This window comes from Notechis scutatus, chromosome 3, assembly GCF_049901735.1.
Source record: "Notechis scutatus isolate UNSWTSFEM ecotype Mainland chromosome 3, rNotScu1.2, whole genome shotgun sequence".
NCBI lineage: Eukaryota > Metazoa > Chordata > Lepidosauria > Squamata > Elapidae > Notechis > Notechis scutatus.
The window spans coordinates 124,121,218-124,134,647 of NC_142011.1; the positions used below are offsets into that span (position 1 = coordinate 124,121,218).

General features: G+C 38.2%; 1 protein-coding gene across 2 annotated transcripts in view; it reads left to right on the forward strand.

Annotated features, from left to right (window-relative positions):
• NFX1 (nuclear transcription factor, X-box binding 1) overlaps positions 1 to 5,177 on the forward strand; it is a 44,589-nt gene extending 39,412 nt beyond the window's left edge. The window contains exons 23-24 of one of the 2 annotated variants that reach the window (XM_087961133.1): positions 472 to 573; positions 3,093 to 5,177. In XM_087961133.1, the coding sequence (XP_087817259.1) occupies positions 472 to 573; positions 3,093 to 3,165 (175 nt within the window). In that variant the 3' untranslated portion in view covers positions 3,166 to 5,177. The remainder of the gene's footprint in view (positions 1 to 471; positions 574 to 3,092) is intronic. The other variant, XM_087961134.1, reaches the window with a different exon arrangement.
• The last annotated feature ends 8,253 nt before the right edge of the window (positions 5,178 to 13,430 follow it).

Genomic DNA, 13,430 nt, shown 5'->3' on the forward strand with positions numbered 1-13,430 from the left:
ATGGCTTTCTACCGGAAAAGCTCACGAGCGCTAGCGCCGCCATCTTTTTGATGAAAAGTGCCCGGTGAGCTTTCTACCCGGAAAAGCTCACCGGAAGCACTTTTTATCAAAAGATGGCGGCGCCCAGCAACCAGCGGCTCGGTAAGACTTGTTCCGCGGACCGGTACCGGTCCGTGGACCGGCGGTTGGGGACCCCTGGTCTAAGGCATCATATAACAAAGCTCTTTAATAGTAAATTTTCTTTCTGTAGAGAAAGGTGACTCAGTGGTTAGGACGCTAAGTCTTGGACCGTTAAAAGTTTATAGCTCGGGAGTTCGAGACCCAAGTGCCACAAGACTGAATGAGCACCCATCACTTGTCCCAGCTCCTGCCAACCTAGCAGTTGGAAAGCATGCAAATGCAAGTAGATGAAAAGGTGCTGCATATAAGCATTCATGAAAGTAACAGTGTTCCTGTTTTTTTTATCTGTAGAGGGAAATCAGTTTGCCCAACAGTTACTCTGACATCGCTACTTACGAAGGAGAAGCAGACCAGGCCTCCCCCACCTATTCCTCATCACAAACAATCAGAAAAGTAAGTATCATTTCTTTTAAGTACCTGGATTGATTTAATATATTTTTATTGATGGTTTATTTGAGATTAGGCAGAAATGTACACTGCTCAAAAAAATAAAGGGAACACAAAAATAAGACATCTTAGATCTGAATGAATGAAATATTCTTATTAAATACTTTGTTCATTACATAGTTGAATGCGCTGACAACAAACGCACACAAAAATTATCAATGGAAATCAAATTTAGTAACCCATGGAGGTCTGGATTTGGAGTTACACTCAAAATTAAAGTGGAAAAAAACACTACAGGCTGATCCAACTTTGATGTAATGTCCTTAGAACAAGTCAAAATGAGGCTCAGTGTGTGTGGCCTCCACGTGCCTGTATGACCTTCCTACAACACCTGGGCATGCTCCTGGTGAGGTGGCGGATGGTCTCCTGAGGGATCTCCTCCCACACCTGGACTAAAGCATCCCCCAACTCCTGGACAGTCTGTGGTGCAACGTGGCGTTGGTGGATGGAGAAATGCCACCCCGCACCATTACTGTCACATGTGCTCAGTGTGAACCTGCTTTCATCTGTGAAGAGCACAGGGCGCCAGTGGCGAATTTGCCAATCTTGGTGTTCTTTGGCAAATGCCAAACGTCCTGCACGGTGTTGGGCTATAAGCACAACCCCCACCTGTGGATGTCGGGCCCTCATACCACCCTCATGGAGTCTGTTTCTGACCGTTTGAGCAGCCACATGCACATTTGTGGCCTGCTGGAGGTCATTTTGCAGGGCTCTGGCAGTGCTCCTCCTGTCCCTCCTTGCACAAAAGCAGAGGTAGCGGTCCTGATGCTGGGTGTTGCCCTCCTATGGCCTCCTCCACATCTCCTGATGTACTGTCCTGTCTCCTGGTAGCTCCTCCATGCTCTGGACACTATGCTGACAGACACAGCAAACCTTCTTGCCACAGCTCGCATTGATGTGCCATCCTGGATGAGCTGCACTACCTGAGCCACTTGTGTGGGTTGCAGACTCCGTCTCATGCTACCACTAGAGTGAAAGCACCGCCAGCATTCAAAAGTGACCAAACCATCAGCCAAAAAGCATAGGAACTGAGAAGTGGTCTGTGGTCACCACCTGCAGAACCACTCCTTTATTGGGGATGTCTTGCTAACTGCCTATGCTTTCCACCTGTTGTCTATTCCATTTGCGCAACAGCATGTGAAATGGATTGTCAATCAGTGTTGCTACCTAAGTGGACAGTTTGATTTCACAGAAGTGTGATTGACTTGGAGTTACATTGTGTTGTTTAAGTGTTCCCTTTATTTTTTTGAGCAGTGTATTTATCAGTAACTTGCCTAGTAGGTATCCATTTCATTCCACTAAGAAAGAAAAGAGATGACTAGTGTGAAAAGTGTTTTTGCCACAGATTTTTTTTTCTCATTATCAAGCATTTGAGACTAAATTTGAAACTCTATTATAGGCAAGCCAGCATAGAAGGTAAAAAGACAAGTTTGAACCAGAAGATGAAAATTAAGAGTCAGGCTGTGTCCTGTATTTTCATCAGAAGAATTTCCATCAGAAGAAATAATCCCTACATAAATGGAAGGGCTTCAGAATTCTCAAAATTAATTAAAAGGCAATCCTTAGAAAGTTGGAAGGATCTACTTCTCAAAACAGAAAACTTGAAGAATGTTCATTGTAGTATCTTCTCATACTTATTTTGATCAGATACTTCTATAAAAGAAAGGATGGCTTTCCTTTTGTGGATGCCACCTTGAGAAGAAGAGGCAAATCAGTGGTGATGGGGGTGATAAATGGTGGAACAGAAGGAATAATGTAAAGGAAGTAACTACATGAATGAATGAGAACAAAAGAAGTGGATAATGGGGAAAACATTGTAGCAAGCAGGGGTCCCCGACCGTCCGCGGACCGATACCGGTCCGCGGAACAACTCTTACCGGGCCACTGGTTGTTAGGCGCCGCCATCTTTTTGGTAAAGTGCTTCCGGTGAGCTTTTCCGGGTAGAAAGCTCACCGAAGCACTTTTTCATCAAAAAGATGGTGGCGCTCAGCGCTTTCCATTGAGCTTTTCCGGTAGAAAGCCATTTCTACCCGAAAAAGCTCACCGAGCGTTGGCACCGCCATCTTTTTCATAAAAAGATGGCGGCGCCAGTTGATGCCGGGCACTACGCGGCGCCCAGCTGATGCCGGTACCGGGTCGCGGCGGCGAAAAGGTTGGGGATCCCTGTTGTAGCAAGTATAGGTAGGATAGAAAGACTCATAGAGCTGTTGATCTCTGGAAACATACTTGTGTAGAGTAGTCTCCTTGTTTCAGGTCTCCTTTCTCTTTGTGGAAGAGTTGGCTAAGTCACAGATATATATGACCAGGGAATGTCCTTCTTAAATCTTACCAAACAAAAACAAAAAAGCATCATTGCATAAGTCAAGTATATACAAGACCTTCCTATAAGGGAAAGTCATAAATTGTATTTTTCTCACCCACAAAGTTTTTACTAAATTCTTTTAATCTTTTGCTTTAACTTTCAGATCTGGGAATAGCAGCACAGAGAGACGGTTCAAAGAAGAGACAGTTATTGACTATTTTGATGTACAAGACTGATGAGATTAACAAGGAATTACACTGTTGAAAAGTGGAAGTGAAACTACAAATGTGTTCAGGATAATTTTTATCAAAACATATTGTTTTATATATTTGAAGTTCATCATGCAAACAGCAGAGGAAAAGAAATAGTTCATTTTTAATTAAGGCAAGGTAGAATATTCTCATTTGTGATTGAATAATTTAAATGGGATCTGGTCACATATATATGCATCTATAGTCAGCTTCTTATGTAAACCATTAAACGGTTAATCAGAGGTATGTAAGGAATTCTTGGTGTAACATAGATTCTCATCTATGTTGTGTGTAGATCTCAAGGATCAGGAGCAGTACCAGCAAACATGACCTATTCTACCTCTCTTAAAAGCATAAATATGTGAGGGGGAAAGGTTAAAAAAGAACTAGTAGAAAAAAAATTCAGCAGAAACATAACTGATTATTAATGAAGTACAAGCAAGAATTCTGATTATATTTGTAAACTTAGATGAACTGCTAAAACACTAAAGTTAAAATCATAATATACACACAAATAAAATTTCAAATCCATGCTGTTAGTTACCATAGAATTGATTATCAAGAAAATGGCACAGTTTTCTTCTAAATTTTGGTGGCCCTTTTCATCACTTTTTCTTTTAAATGCTAGATCCTTTCAGATTGTGACTCTACAGTAAGGAATTAATTTTGTGGCTCTTCTAATGTGACTACACTGCAATTCCTAGCAGCCCAAGCAGCATAGTCAGCAGTAAAGGAAGTCCTGGAGCACCATAGATTTTCTATCCCTTGTATGGTTAGGAGAATATTAATTTTGTAAATTTAATACATTTGGGGTAAGAATTTGTCCGTCCCCATCTTTCAGTTAACAGTGGCATATATGATTATGTTTGACTATGATGATAATGCTACTTTGTTTAAATTAGTAATTCTTAGCACATAAACAAATGATGGACAATTATGAATTAAGTGGTGGTGGAAGGTGGTCAGCGGCATTCTGCTTCTGGAGAGCTTTCAATTTCCTTAATATCTTCCCTCTGTTTAATCTTCCCCATGTGAGAAACTTCTGATGTCAAAAGTGTGTTATCAGGCTGCCACTGTAGTGTGGAAGGATATTATATGAAAGGTAAGTTAGTTACCTTGATTTTATAAATTGGTAGCCTGTTTTCCACAAAATGTCTGTGACATCTTACTTCATGTAGGATATCCTGACCTTTTCTGAATTATAGCTTTTGCTCATGAATACTTTGCAAATATATTAATATCTGGTTTATTTTTCAATGAGGATTTATTTGTTTAGCATATGGCATTCAAAGAGGAAAATAACGAATAAGCATTTTTATGGCTTGAAAACTAACATGAGAAATTGTCATATCTCAAATGTAGGAATAGCTTGAATTTAATTCTAGACAGATAGTGAATTAAATAATATGGCATGTATTTATACCTATTAGTAGTTATTGTTACTTCCTTTTCAGATATAAGTACAGGTAGTCCTTGATGTACGAACCTAATGGAGCTGGCCCATTAGGTTCATACATCAAAAAATTCATCAAATGGCTCAATAATGAATGAAGATCTGACTTACTTCCAGCCTACCACCAATCAGCTGTTTTTGCCTCTGCCAATCAGCTGTTTCCGGTACAGCCAAAGGAGGAACTAAATTGCCTCCTCCAAGCAGCTCTGTTTCAAGTTTAAAAAAAACCATTTGCTGCATTATCAGCTCAAGCGTGTTCAGACAGCTGTCCAGAAGAGGGGGGGACAGTTGCTTTTAAAAAAACCACTTGCCACTTAGTTTAACAGTCGCCAACCAGCCACCCAGCAAGAGATGGGGAAGATATTTACATAACTCTTGGCTTGCAATAGTAACAGAGATGGAAGGGACCTTGAAGTCATCTAGTCCAAACTATTGCTCTCACAAGAGTTTTTCTGATAAATGCCTTATCCAGTCTCTTCTTAAAAGCCTCCAGGGGTGGGGCATCCACAACTTCTGGAGGCAATTTACATTTAAAACCTCTTTTTTTTTGCCCTGATCAGCACAAGCCTCTCCAGGCAGAATCCAAAAACTCACATAAATAACTTGCAAATTTGAAAATCAGCAGTTTAGAGAAGAGATACAGCACGCAACATTATAGAATGCTTTGTGTAGATGCTGGCTAGCATTTCTACAAGCAATTTCAAAGCAAATGCTAATAAACTTTACCTTGCAAAGAAATGTACTTACAAACACAATACTGTAGCAAATTACAGTACAGTACTTAAAAAGAAGTAGAGCAGTTCCCAAAGTGCTTTCAAGCAGTACTACACTATAGAGTAACAAAAAAGAATATTTTAAAATAATTACGAGCAATTCTAGCACTGTACCTGTAGTTCTCAAGCCCAGGCAGCAGCAGATTCTACATGCAGCACTAAAACAAAAAACAACTCAGAGCCGGGCTGGCTGCAAAGATCACCGGATTTTGTTTGGCTGTGCTTCCAGAAATTGCATTGTAATCTCGAATGGCCTAGGCAAGACACAGTTAAAATGGCGGCCGCTGCAGCAGTAACTGAATCCAAGTCATATGGTTACAGAGGCCTGTTTTTGATCCCAGTTTTAAATTGCTAACTTAAGTCCCCTTTCTGAATATATTCATTCTGGTGAAAATTCTCTGAAGGAACCCTTGTATCTGGGGGATTACCTGTAGCCCATGACAAAGTATAAACTAGCATTCTCATAGATATTAATAACCAAACGAATGACAGAACATTATTGTTATGTAGAAACCTATTGGCAACAAAACTAAAAATTGAGCATTTTTCTGTTTCCAAATACCCAAAATATCCATTCCATTTCACTACCAATATACTGAAGTTGTGCTAGTACCACTCCAGTGCACTATAGGGGACTGTGTATACATGGAAAGTTTTTGTGTCTCTAAAAGGTATAAACAAGATTATATTCAATTTGTTGGTGAGTTTTTTGCATTTTTACATTTGCTAGAGAGCTCACAGGCATAGGCAAAGGGCGCACCCGCCCTGGCCTCCCCTGGGAGTCCCGTGTTTTTAGGGTTAGGCCCTCCCCATTAAGGCCTGTTTAAACATGCGGAATGGGGGGGGGGGGGGGGGGGGGGCTGGAAAGTTTTGTTGCACACCCGTTGGTGCTGCCTGGGTTGACCCGTGCGGCCCAGTTGGGGGTCAACATCGCTGTCGCCGCGCCCAGATGCGGGGGGGGTATTCGCCAGATGACTAGCCTTTTGGGGCTGAAAAAAAGACCCGGCCTTATTATATGAGAAACACGGTAGGTATATGTGAACCTTGAATAAAACTAAAGAATATACAATAGATCTATTGGAATGTATGTAAATGTGGAAACCCAGTGCTTATGAAGTAAGCTACAATATAAACCAATTGTATCTTTACAGAGGAAGGATGTAGATGTGCATTTCCATTCATTGCTTGTACTACACAGAATTGTTTATCTGCATAAACTGATAGGCACAGGGTACTAACCTAAAAGCAATATTTGTGTATGTGAACTTGTTAGAAGAAGTCACATATACAGAAAAAGTTTATTCATTTTCACTGCTTAGCACTTTTTATTTATGTGGCGTGGTTTCAAAGTGATTGATCCTGCTTTTGCTTGGTGAAAAAATGCCTTGTGAATATTAAGGGGTTAAAACGGTATTTATTTTTAGTGGTTTGGCTAAATTGTGATATTTTCATGAAGAGTTGACCTCTCAGTTTTTTAAATTATACTTTTCATTTATTCATTTCTCATTTAGTTTGTGCAATTATGATAACTGAGAGGGATAATTCTTTAGAACAAGTTTTTGCACACTGTTCTTTCCTAAAATTATGGATGGTGCAACTAAGTTTATATATGCAAATAGTGCAGATAAAATTCAAGAATGTGGCTTAGTAATAGATACATAAATACACACATACATATACACACACGCATATTCAGAACTGCTCAGACTATTTAATGCTCTGTGTGCTTTGACTTCTGTATAATCTTATGTGAAAATTACAATGGAAAATATTCTTTATGCCATTTCATATAAATGATGACGTAAAAAATACCAATATATGATTAATTTTTAATACATTTCAGTCTTTACATTCAGAAATGTGCACATTCTGCTTGCTTTCAATTTCAGTGGTGTAATAAATGGCTGACTTTATAAATCTGAAATAGAAGTCTGTAATAAAGTACAAACTTTCCGATGGAAATTTTTTAAAAATCTAAAGTTCTTGTGAATTGTATAAAGATGAAGGCTGTTGAAATGCTATAGGACAGCAGCCTCCAACCTTTTGGGCAGGCTTTTCCGCAGACCAGAGGGGATGTGGTTTCGGATGCTGCCTGTATCCTGCAGATGGGGCTTTGCTTGCTTGCACAGCCCGGTTTCTGGCATGCTGTAGCCCAGTGCCAGGCCATGGACTATGGGTTGTGGACCCTTGCTATAGGAAGTCAGTTGTGACATTCAAGGGACTGTCTTTATAAACTAATAGTGAATATCAGATTGTCTTAAACTAAATCAGGACATGTTAACTGTTTCTTTTTCTAATGTTTTACAAACATTACAAAGACAAATGCTAAGAGTGGTCTAAAGCACAATTCAACAAAAATCATAAAATTACATTTCAATATGTAGCTGAGGAAGAATCATTAAATGTCAAATGCACTGCTCTGATTTTCATCTCAGGAGTTACTTTTGCAGATTCCTAGGACTTAATTTGAAATAAGTCCTCAGATTTCCCCATTTTAGTTTATAGATGTCAACATTTTTCTGATATTTTCCTCACCCGATTTCCCAATATTGGAAACAAAGGGTATAATGGGATAGGCAGAATGTTGGCCTATAAGGAAGGGTTTTTTTTAATCTTTTAATTTATTCCCTATGGGAATAAATTATAGATGATGTATTGGAAGAATAAAAACCTGGATGACACCTTCCTTAGTGATGTCACACATCAACTTCAACCACCTCTGGTCCACTGGCAACCTCAAATAAAGATACAGATAAATCACTTAAACGTTTTCTACCCACATTGACACTGAAGGCTGGAATAGTTTAAGTGTCTCTCCAGGAAATCAGCCAACACCAACAAATGTAGAACCGAACCCTGTCAAGGTAAGGGAAACCTCTCATTGCCAGATTCCTAATAAAATTTCACACCAAAGAGAATTATCCATCTAAGATCACATCCCACAGGATAAGAAATGGACCTTCCTCTCCTGTACTTCACATGTCCCCAGGGTGACATGCACATCTAAAATACTTCACCTCAAAGTCCATTACCTCACAATTGAAAAACTTGTTGCTAAAAGTACTATCATCTTCAGCTTTCTAACCTTATAATCTAACTTTCAATTGCTGTACTCCATGTTAAGCTGTCAGAATAAACTTATCTCTACTCCAAGCATCTAGTCTTCTGTGTTCTATGGAAATCCAGCTAGATTAGAACCCAGATTTTATTCTTACACATGGAATGATGATTATGGTTAGAATAATAGGTGAAACTGAATTATGAATAGTATTAATATGTTTTTTTTCTAATTCTCTAGGTAACAGGATAATAAATAATTTTTTTGCTGATTTTAGTGATCTTAATATTCTTATCACCAAAGATATGACCTGGATGGATTGCTTTCTTTATCACCTTAACACTTTCACCCCAAGGGTTCTTATTCTATGATGTTTTACCAAAACCCACCTGATAAGCGACTAAAATAAATGAAATAGCAAGTAACTGTAAACAGAAGAGAAAATCTTACAGTGGGGGGGAGGCTATGTGAGGATGCTTTTTGTAGATTTTATATTTCTCCATTTAACACAATTCTTCCACATAGAATAGTGTCTAAACTTCTGGACCTTGGACTTTCTTATTCAATCTGCCTTTGGATTATGGATTTCTTGTCTGACTGCTGAGAGGGTCAGATTAGGTAATCATACCTCTTCAGCCCTTATTCTTAACTGGTACACCACAGGGTTGCGTGTTGAGTCCCTTACTCTATACTTTTTATGTGCATGACTGGATTCCCACTCTCACTAGTAATACTAAATACTAAATTTGCAGATGATAAAACAGTGGTGGAACTCAGGGGGGGATGAGTCTGCCTACCAAGATGAGGTGGACCGGTTGCGTTCATGGTGTGGAGACCGAGTGGAGCAAGTGGCCAGTTTTAAGTTTCTGGGTATTACCATAAAAGAGGACCTGACCTGGGGTGCTCACATTGCAGCACTGGTCAAAAGGGCCCAGCAGAGATTATATTACTTGAGACTTCTCAGAAAACAACTGAATGAAAAACTGCTGGTGACCTACCGCTGCACCATAGAGAGTATTTTAACTTACTACACCTGTGTATGGTTTGCCAATTGCACAGTGGCAGATAGGACAGCACTCCAGAGGGTTAACATCATTGCCCAGAGGATCATTGGTTGCTCTCTCCCCTCTTTGGAAGAGCTTTATAGCTCCCACCGCCTTAAGAAAGTTCAAAACATTCTCAAAGATCCCTCATCCTGGGACCCCCCCCACTTTTTTTTAACTATTACCATCTGGCAGACGGTAGAGAATAATAAAAACAAGGACAAATAAGCTGAAAAACAGCTTCTATCCCAGGGCAGTAGCTCTTTTAAATTCTACTGTATAGTGCAGTGTTGGTGTGGTTTGGGTTTTTTTGGTTCAATGTGTGAAGTGTGAAGGATGTGTGTTTGTGTTTATTTTCATGGTCATGATGTGCACTGTTTGATTTCGTTGTACAAGGTGCAATGACAATAAAGTAAACTTATGCAATGGGAAAACTAATATGGGTGATATTACCAACAGATAAGAATTTTTGAAGAATTCAAAGGGCAAATCATTAATCTCTTGCAGATATTCTAGACAGAAAGCACATTTTCTGGTGTATCAGTAGCCAAGAATTCATGTCTTCATTTAGTAGCAATGGATTGGTGGCAAAATAATCTGAATAAATATGTAAGGAGTCACTGAGGGTATATTCCCATTTACATTGAGAAGGCCACAATAATTATACTGCTGCAAACTAATTACTAGTATTGTGTGCTGTGAAAATATTACAAATGCTTGATTTTTATAATCTTGACAAAAGAAAGACCACGGTTATCTCTATATTGCAAATATGGGAGAAGACTAAGAACAAACAGCTATTCTATAATAATTCATGACTGAGATGCTTAAGTGAAGCTGGACTGGCCGCTTGAGAAAAACAGCTGCAGTCAACCAGGCAGAAAGTCTTCCCACCCCCGCGTTCCCAGTGCAGCTCATGTTTTTCCCAAAGGGCTGTAAAAATTTGCAGCCTCAGAAATTTGAGAGATCGGCTGGTTCTTTCATTCATTCCCTCATTCCCTCACAGTTTACTCACAAGCATACTTATATACCTATTATCTTGTAAGCAATTGACATACATACATACATACATACATACATACATACATACATACATACATACATACATACATACATAAAAATAGAATAAATAAATTGAGCCAAACTGACATTTTCAGGAATGTGCCAGTGTTCAGAGGCAGCCTCTGCCCTTACAAAAATGAATGTTAAAGACTGTGTGTGGTGGAGAGGGTAGGAGAAAAGAAGAACACAGATGAAGCAGGAGATGACTTATAGAAATTTACAACTATTCCAGGCAGGCAGTCAACTACCAAGATCATAAGCTCCAGTAAATAGCATATCCTGGTTTGATTCCTGCAGGAGCAACAGTGCTTAAAAGCAGAGCTTGGAGTTTGGCCTGGATTTCTGCAGCAACCAGAGAAAAAGAGCAACCACGCTGAGGCAGCCCATCACTTCAGCCAATGCAAGAACTTTTCAAGCGAGACAAAAGGGGGCATGCTAGTTTTCCAACATTAAAAACTGGTAATGTATTAAAGAGCTATTTAGCAGGCTATATCAGCTTGTAAGGCCTAAGAGTGAAATTCACTGAGGGCAGCAACCTATTGTTGGGGAAGGTATGTGACACAATAAAGCATTGTTTGCAGTTATGTGCTATGCTGTGATGTATCAAGGTCTTGGAAAACAAAGAATCCCTCCTAACATACAATGTGATTTTATAACTCATTTTTAGGACTATCCTTTACCATGAGATTAAAAGCATTTCTGCCCTGCTGCACTGGCATATGAATATTTATTTTAAATCAAGTTTATCTAGTCTTCATTATTTAAAACAACTGTCCTTAGTATTATGGTCTTGTGGATTTCATTTATTTCATCCGAGCACATGGACAAATTAAAGAGTTAAGAATTATTGCTGAATCCATACCCAACATACATTTCTTGAAAGACCACAGAAAATGATCAAAGCATAGTGTTTCTATTCGACAAAAATTACACACAATCCCAACTTGTAAATATCTTACGATTATTCTAATGTTACCTTTTCCATCCAAATAAATCATATTTTTGTTTCCTTTACAAAATAATTCTTAAGAGAATGCTGTAGCTTTTGTTTCTTTCAGCCTCTATCTCCAATTAATGAAAAAAATTATATATTTAATAATATAAGTATTTCACCATTAACCTCCCATTTAAAAAAATACTATAAATATGCTTTGTAATCTTTCTATTTCTGTGATAATGCAGGAGCTAGAACCTATAAAGTGAGTGAAATGTTTTGTGATCCAGAAAGGAGCAATTTCTAACCCAAACTTGGGAAATCATGTTCTGAATAAACAGTAGGAAAAGAAATTATTTTGAACTGTAGTAAGTTTAGGACTTACATCTCTAAAACATAAATTCAAGGCTGTAAGGGTACTGTATAAATGTGGGACTGCTGCTAAGGAAACCAAAAAGTCATAATGACTCTTATCAGCTCCCTACTGAAGAGGTCATAATTATCTGCCTACTATCATCTCTTTTGTAGTAGGTTGATCATTACTTTTGACTATTTCTTTCTAATGATATGCCAACTCTTCTATTTAATGCATAGTCTTCCTAGCCTTTTTTATGTCATCTCGGTTTTTTATCCCACTATTATGTAATACAGCTAGAAATATGTTGACTTCCAAATGACAGCTAAATAGTAAATATTCGTGTCCCTACAGCTTTCTATCTTTCCCATTTCAGAAACTAACTTCTCAAACTTATCAACTGCAGGTAGTCTTCAACCTACAACCATAATTGAGACCAAAATTTCCATTAAAAACAAGTTGGTTGTTAAGTGGGTCATGAGCAATTTTATGACATTTTTTGATATGGTTGTTATAAGTAAATTAAGGTTATAAGTAACCTTTTTCAGTTGTGATAAGTTCAAACAAATAGCAACACCAATTCACTTAGACTTATATCCCGCTTCATAGTGCTTTATAGCCCTCTCTAAGCAGTTTACAGAGTCAGCATATTGCCCCCAACAATCTGGCTCCTCATTTTACCAACCTTGGAAGGATGAAAGGCTGAGTCAACCATGAGCCAGTGAGGATCAAATTCCTGGCAGTGAGCCATATTAGTCTGCAATACTGCATTCTAAGCACTGCATCCCTACAGCATTTATACAATGGTTATAAGTCCATGTTTACCTGTATTTATACAGCTTATTCCGTAGGATTTATGAGAGTTCTATATGTAATAAGGAAAAGAAAAAAAAATTCAAAATTTTGCTAAGGAATGTTAAGTGTAACTTCCCTTACTTCAAAGGGAAGACTTACAAGAATTGTAAGGAAAAATATACCAAGGACATACTTAAAATATACAGCTGCTGAACAAAATGGAAGTTAAAGCTTACAGTCTTTTAAAATTTCAAAAAAACATAATCACTTAACACTGAAGGTCTGAAAGGATATCATTTTTATTTAATAGAACAGAAGGAGTTAAATTCTTTTTATAGTGATTATGAGAAAGAACATACAGTGTTACTATATATTTTAAATAATTTGCATATAAACTCAATGGAATCATTTTATTAAAATCTTTTGCTTTGAGTACTTTGGATTATGTTCTTCCATCTCTGTTCCAGTGAGATTCCCATGTTACTTTTATACAGTAATTGCTGTGATCTCCTACGTCAATTAAGGTTTTAGAGGTTTGAGTTAGCATTTTAAATTGGTTCTGGAAACTGTCTCATAAAGCTCTCTTTACACAACTACAATTAAGACTATAATTAATTATAAATGTGATCAATTTCTCCATTTGTAACAACTTTCCCCATTTCTTTTTCCTCAGCATGAACATTTTCCAGTTTACCTACCTGTTGCTTAACTTCATGAACGCTACATGTATCACTGTTCTTTTACAGTGATAAACATGTGCGTGTTTCTATATGTGTG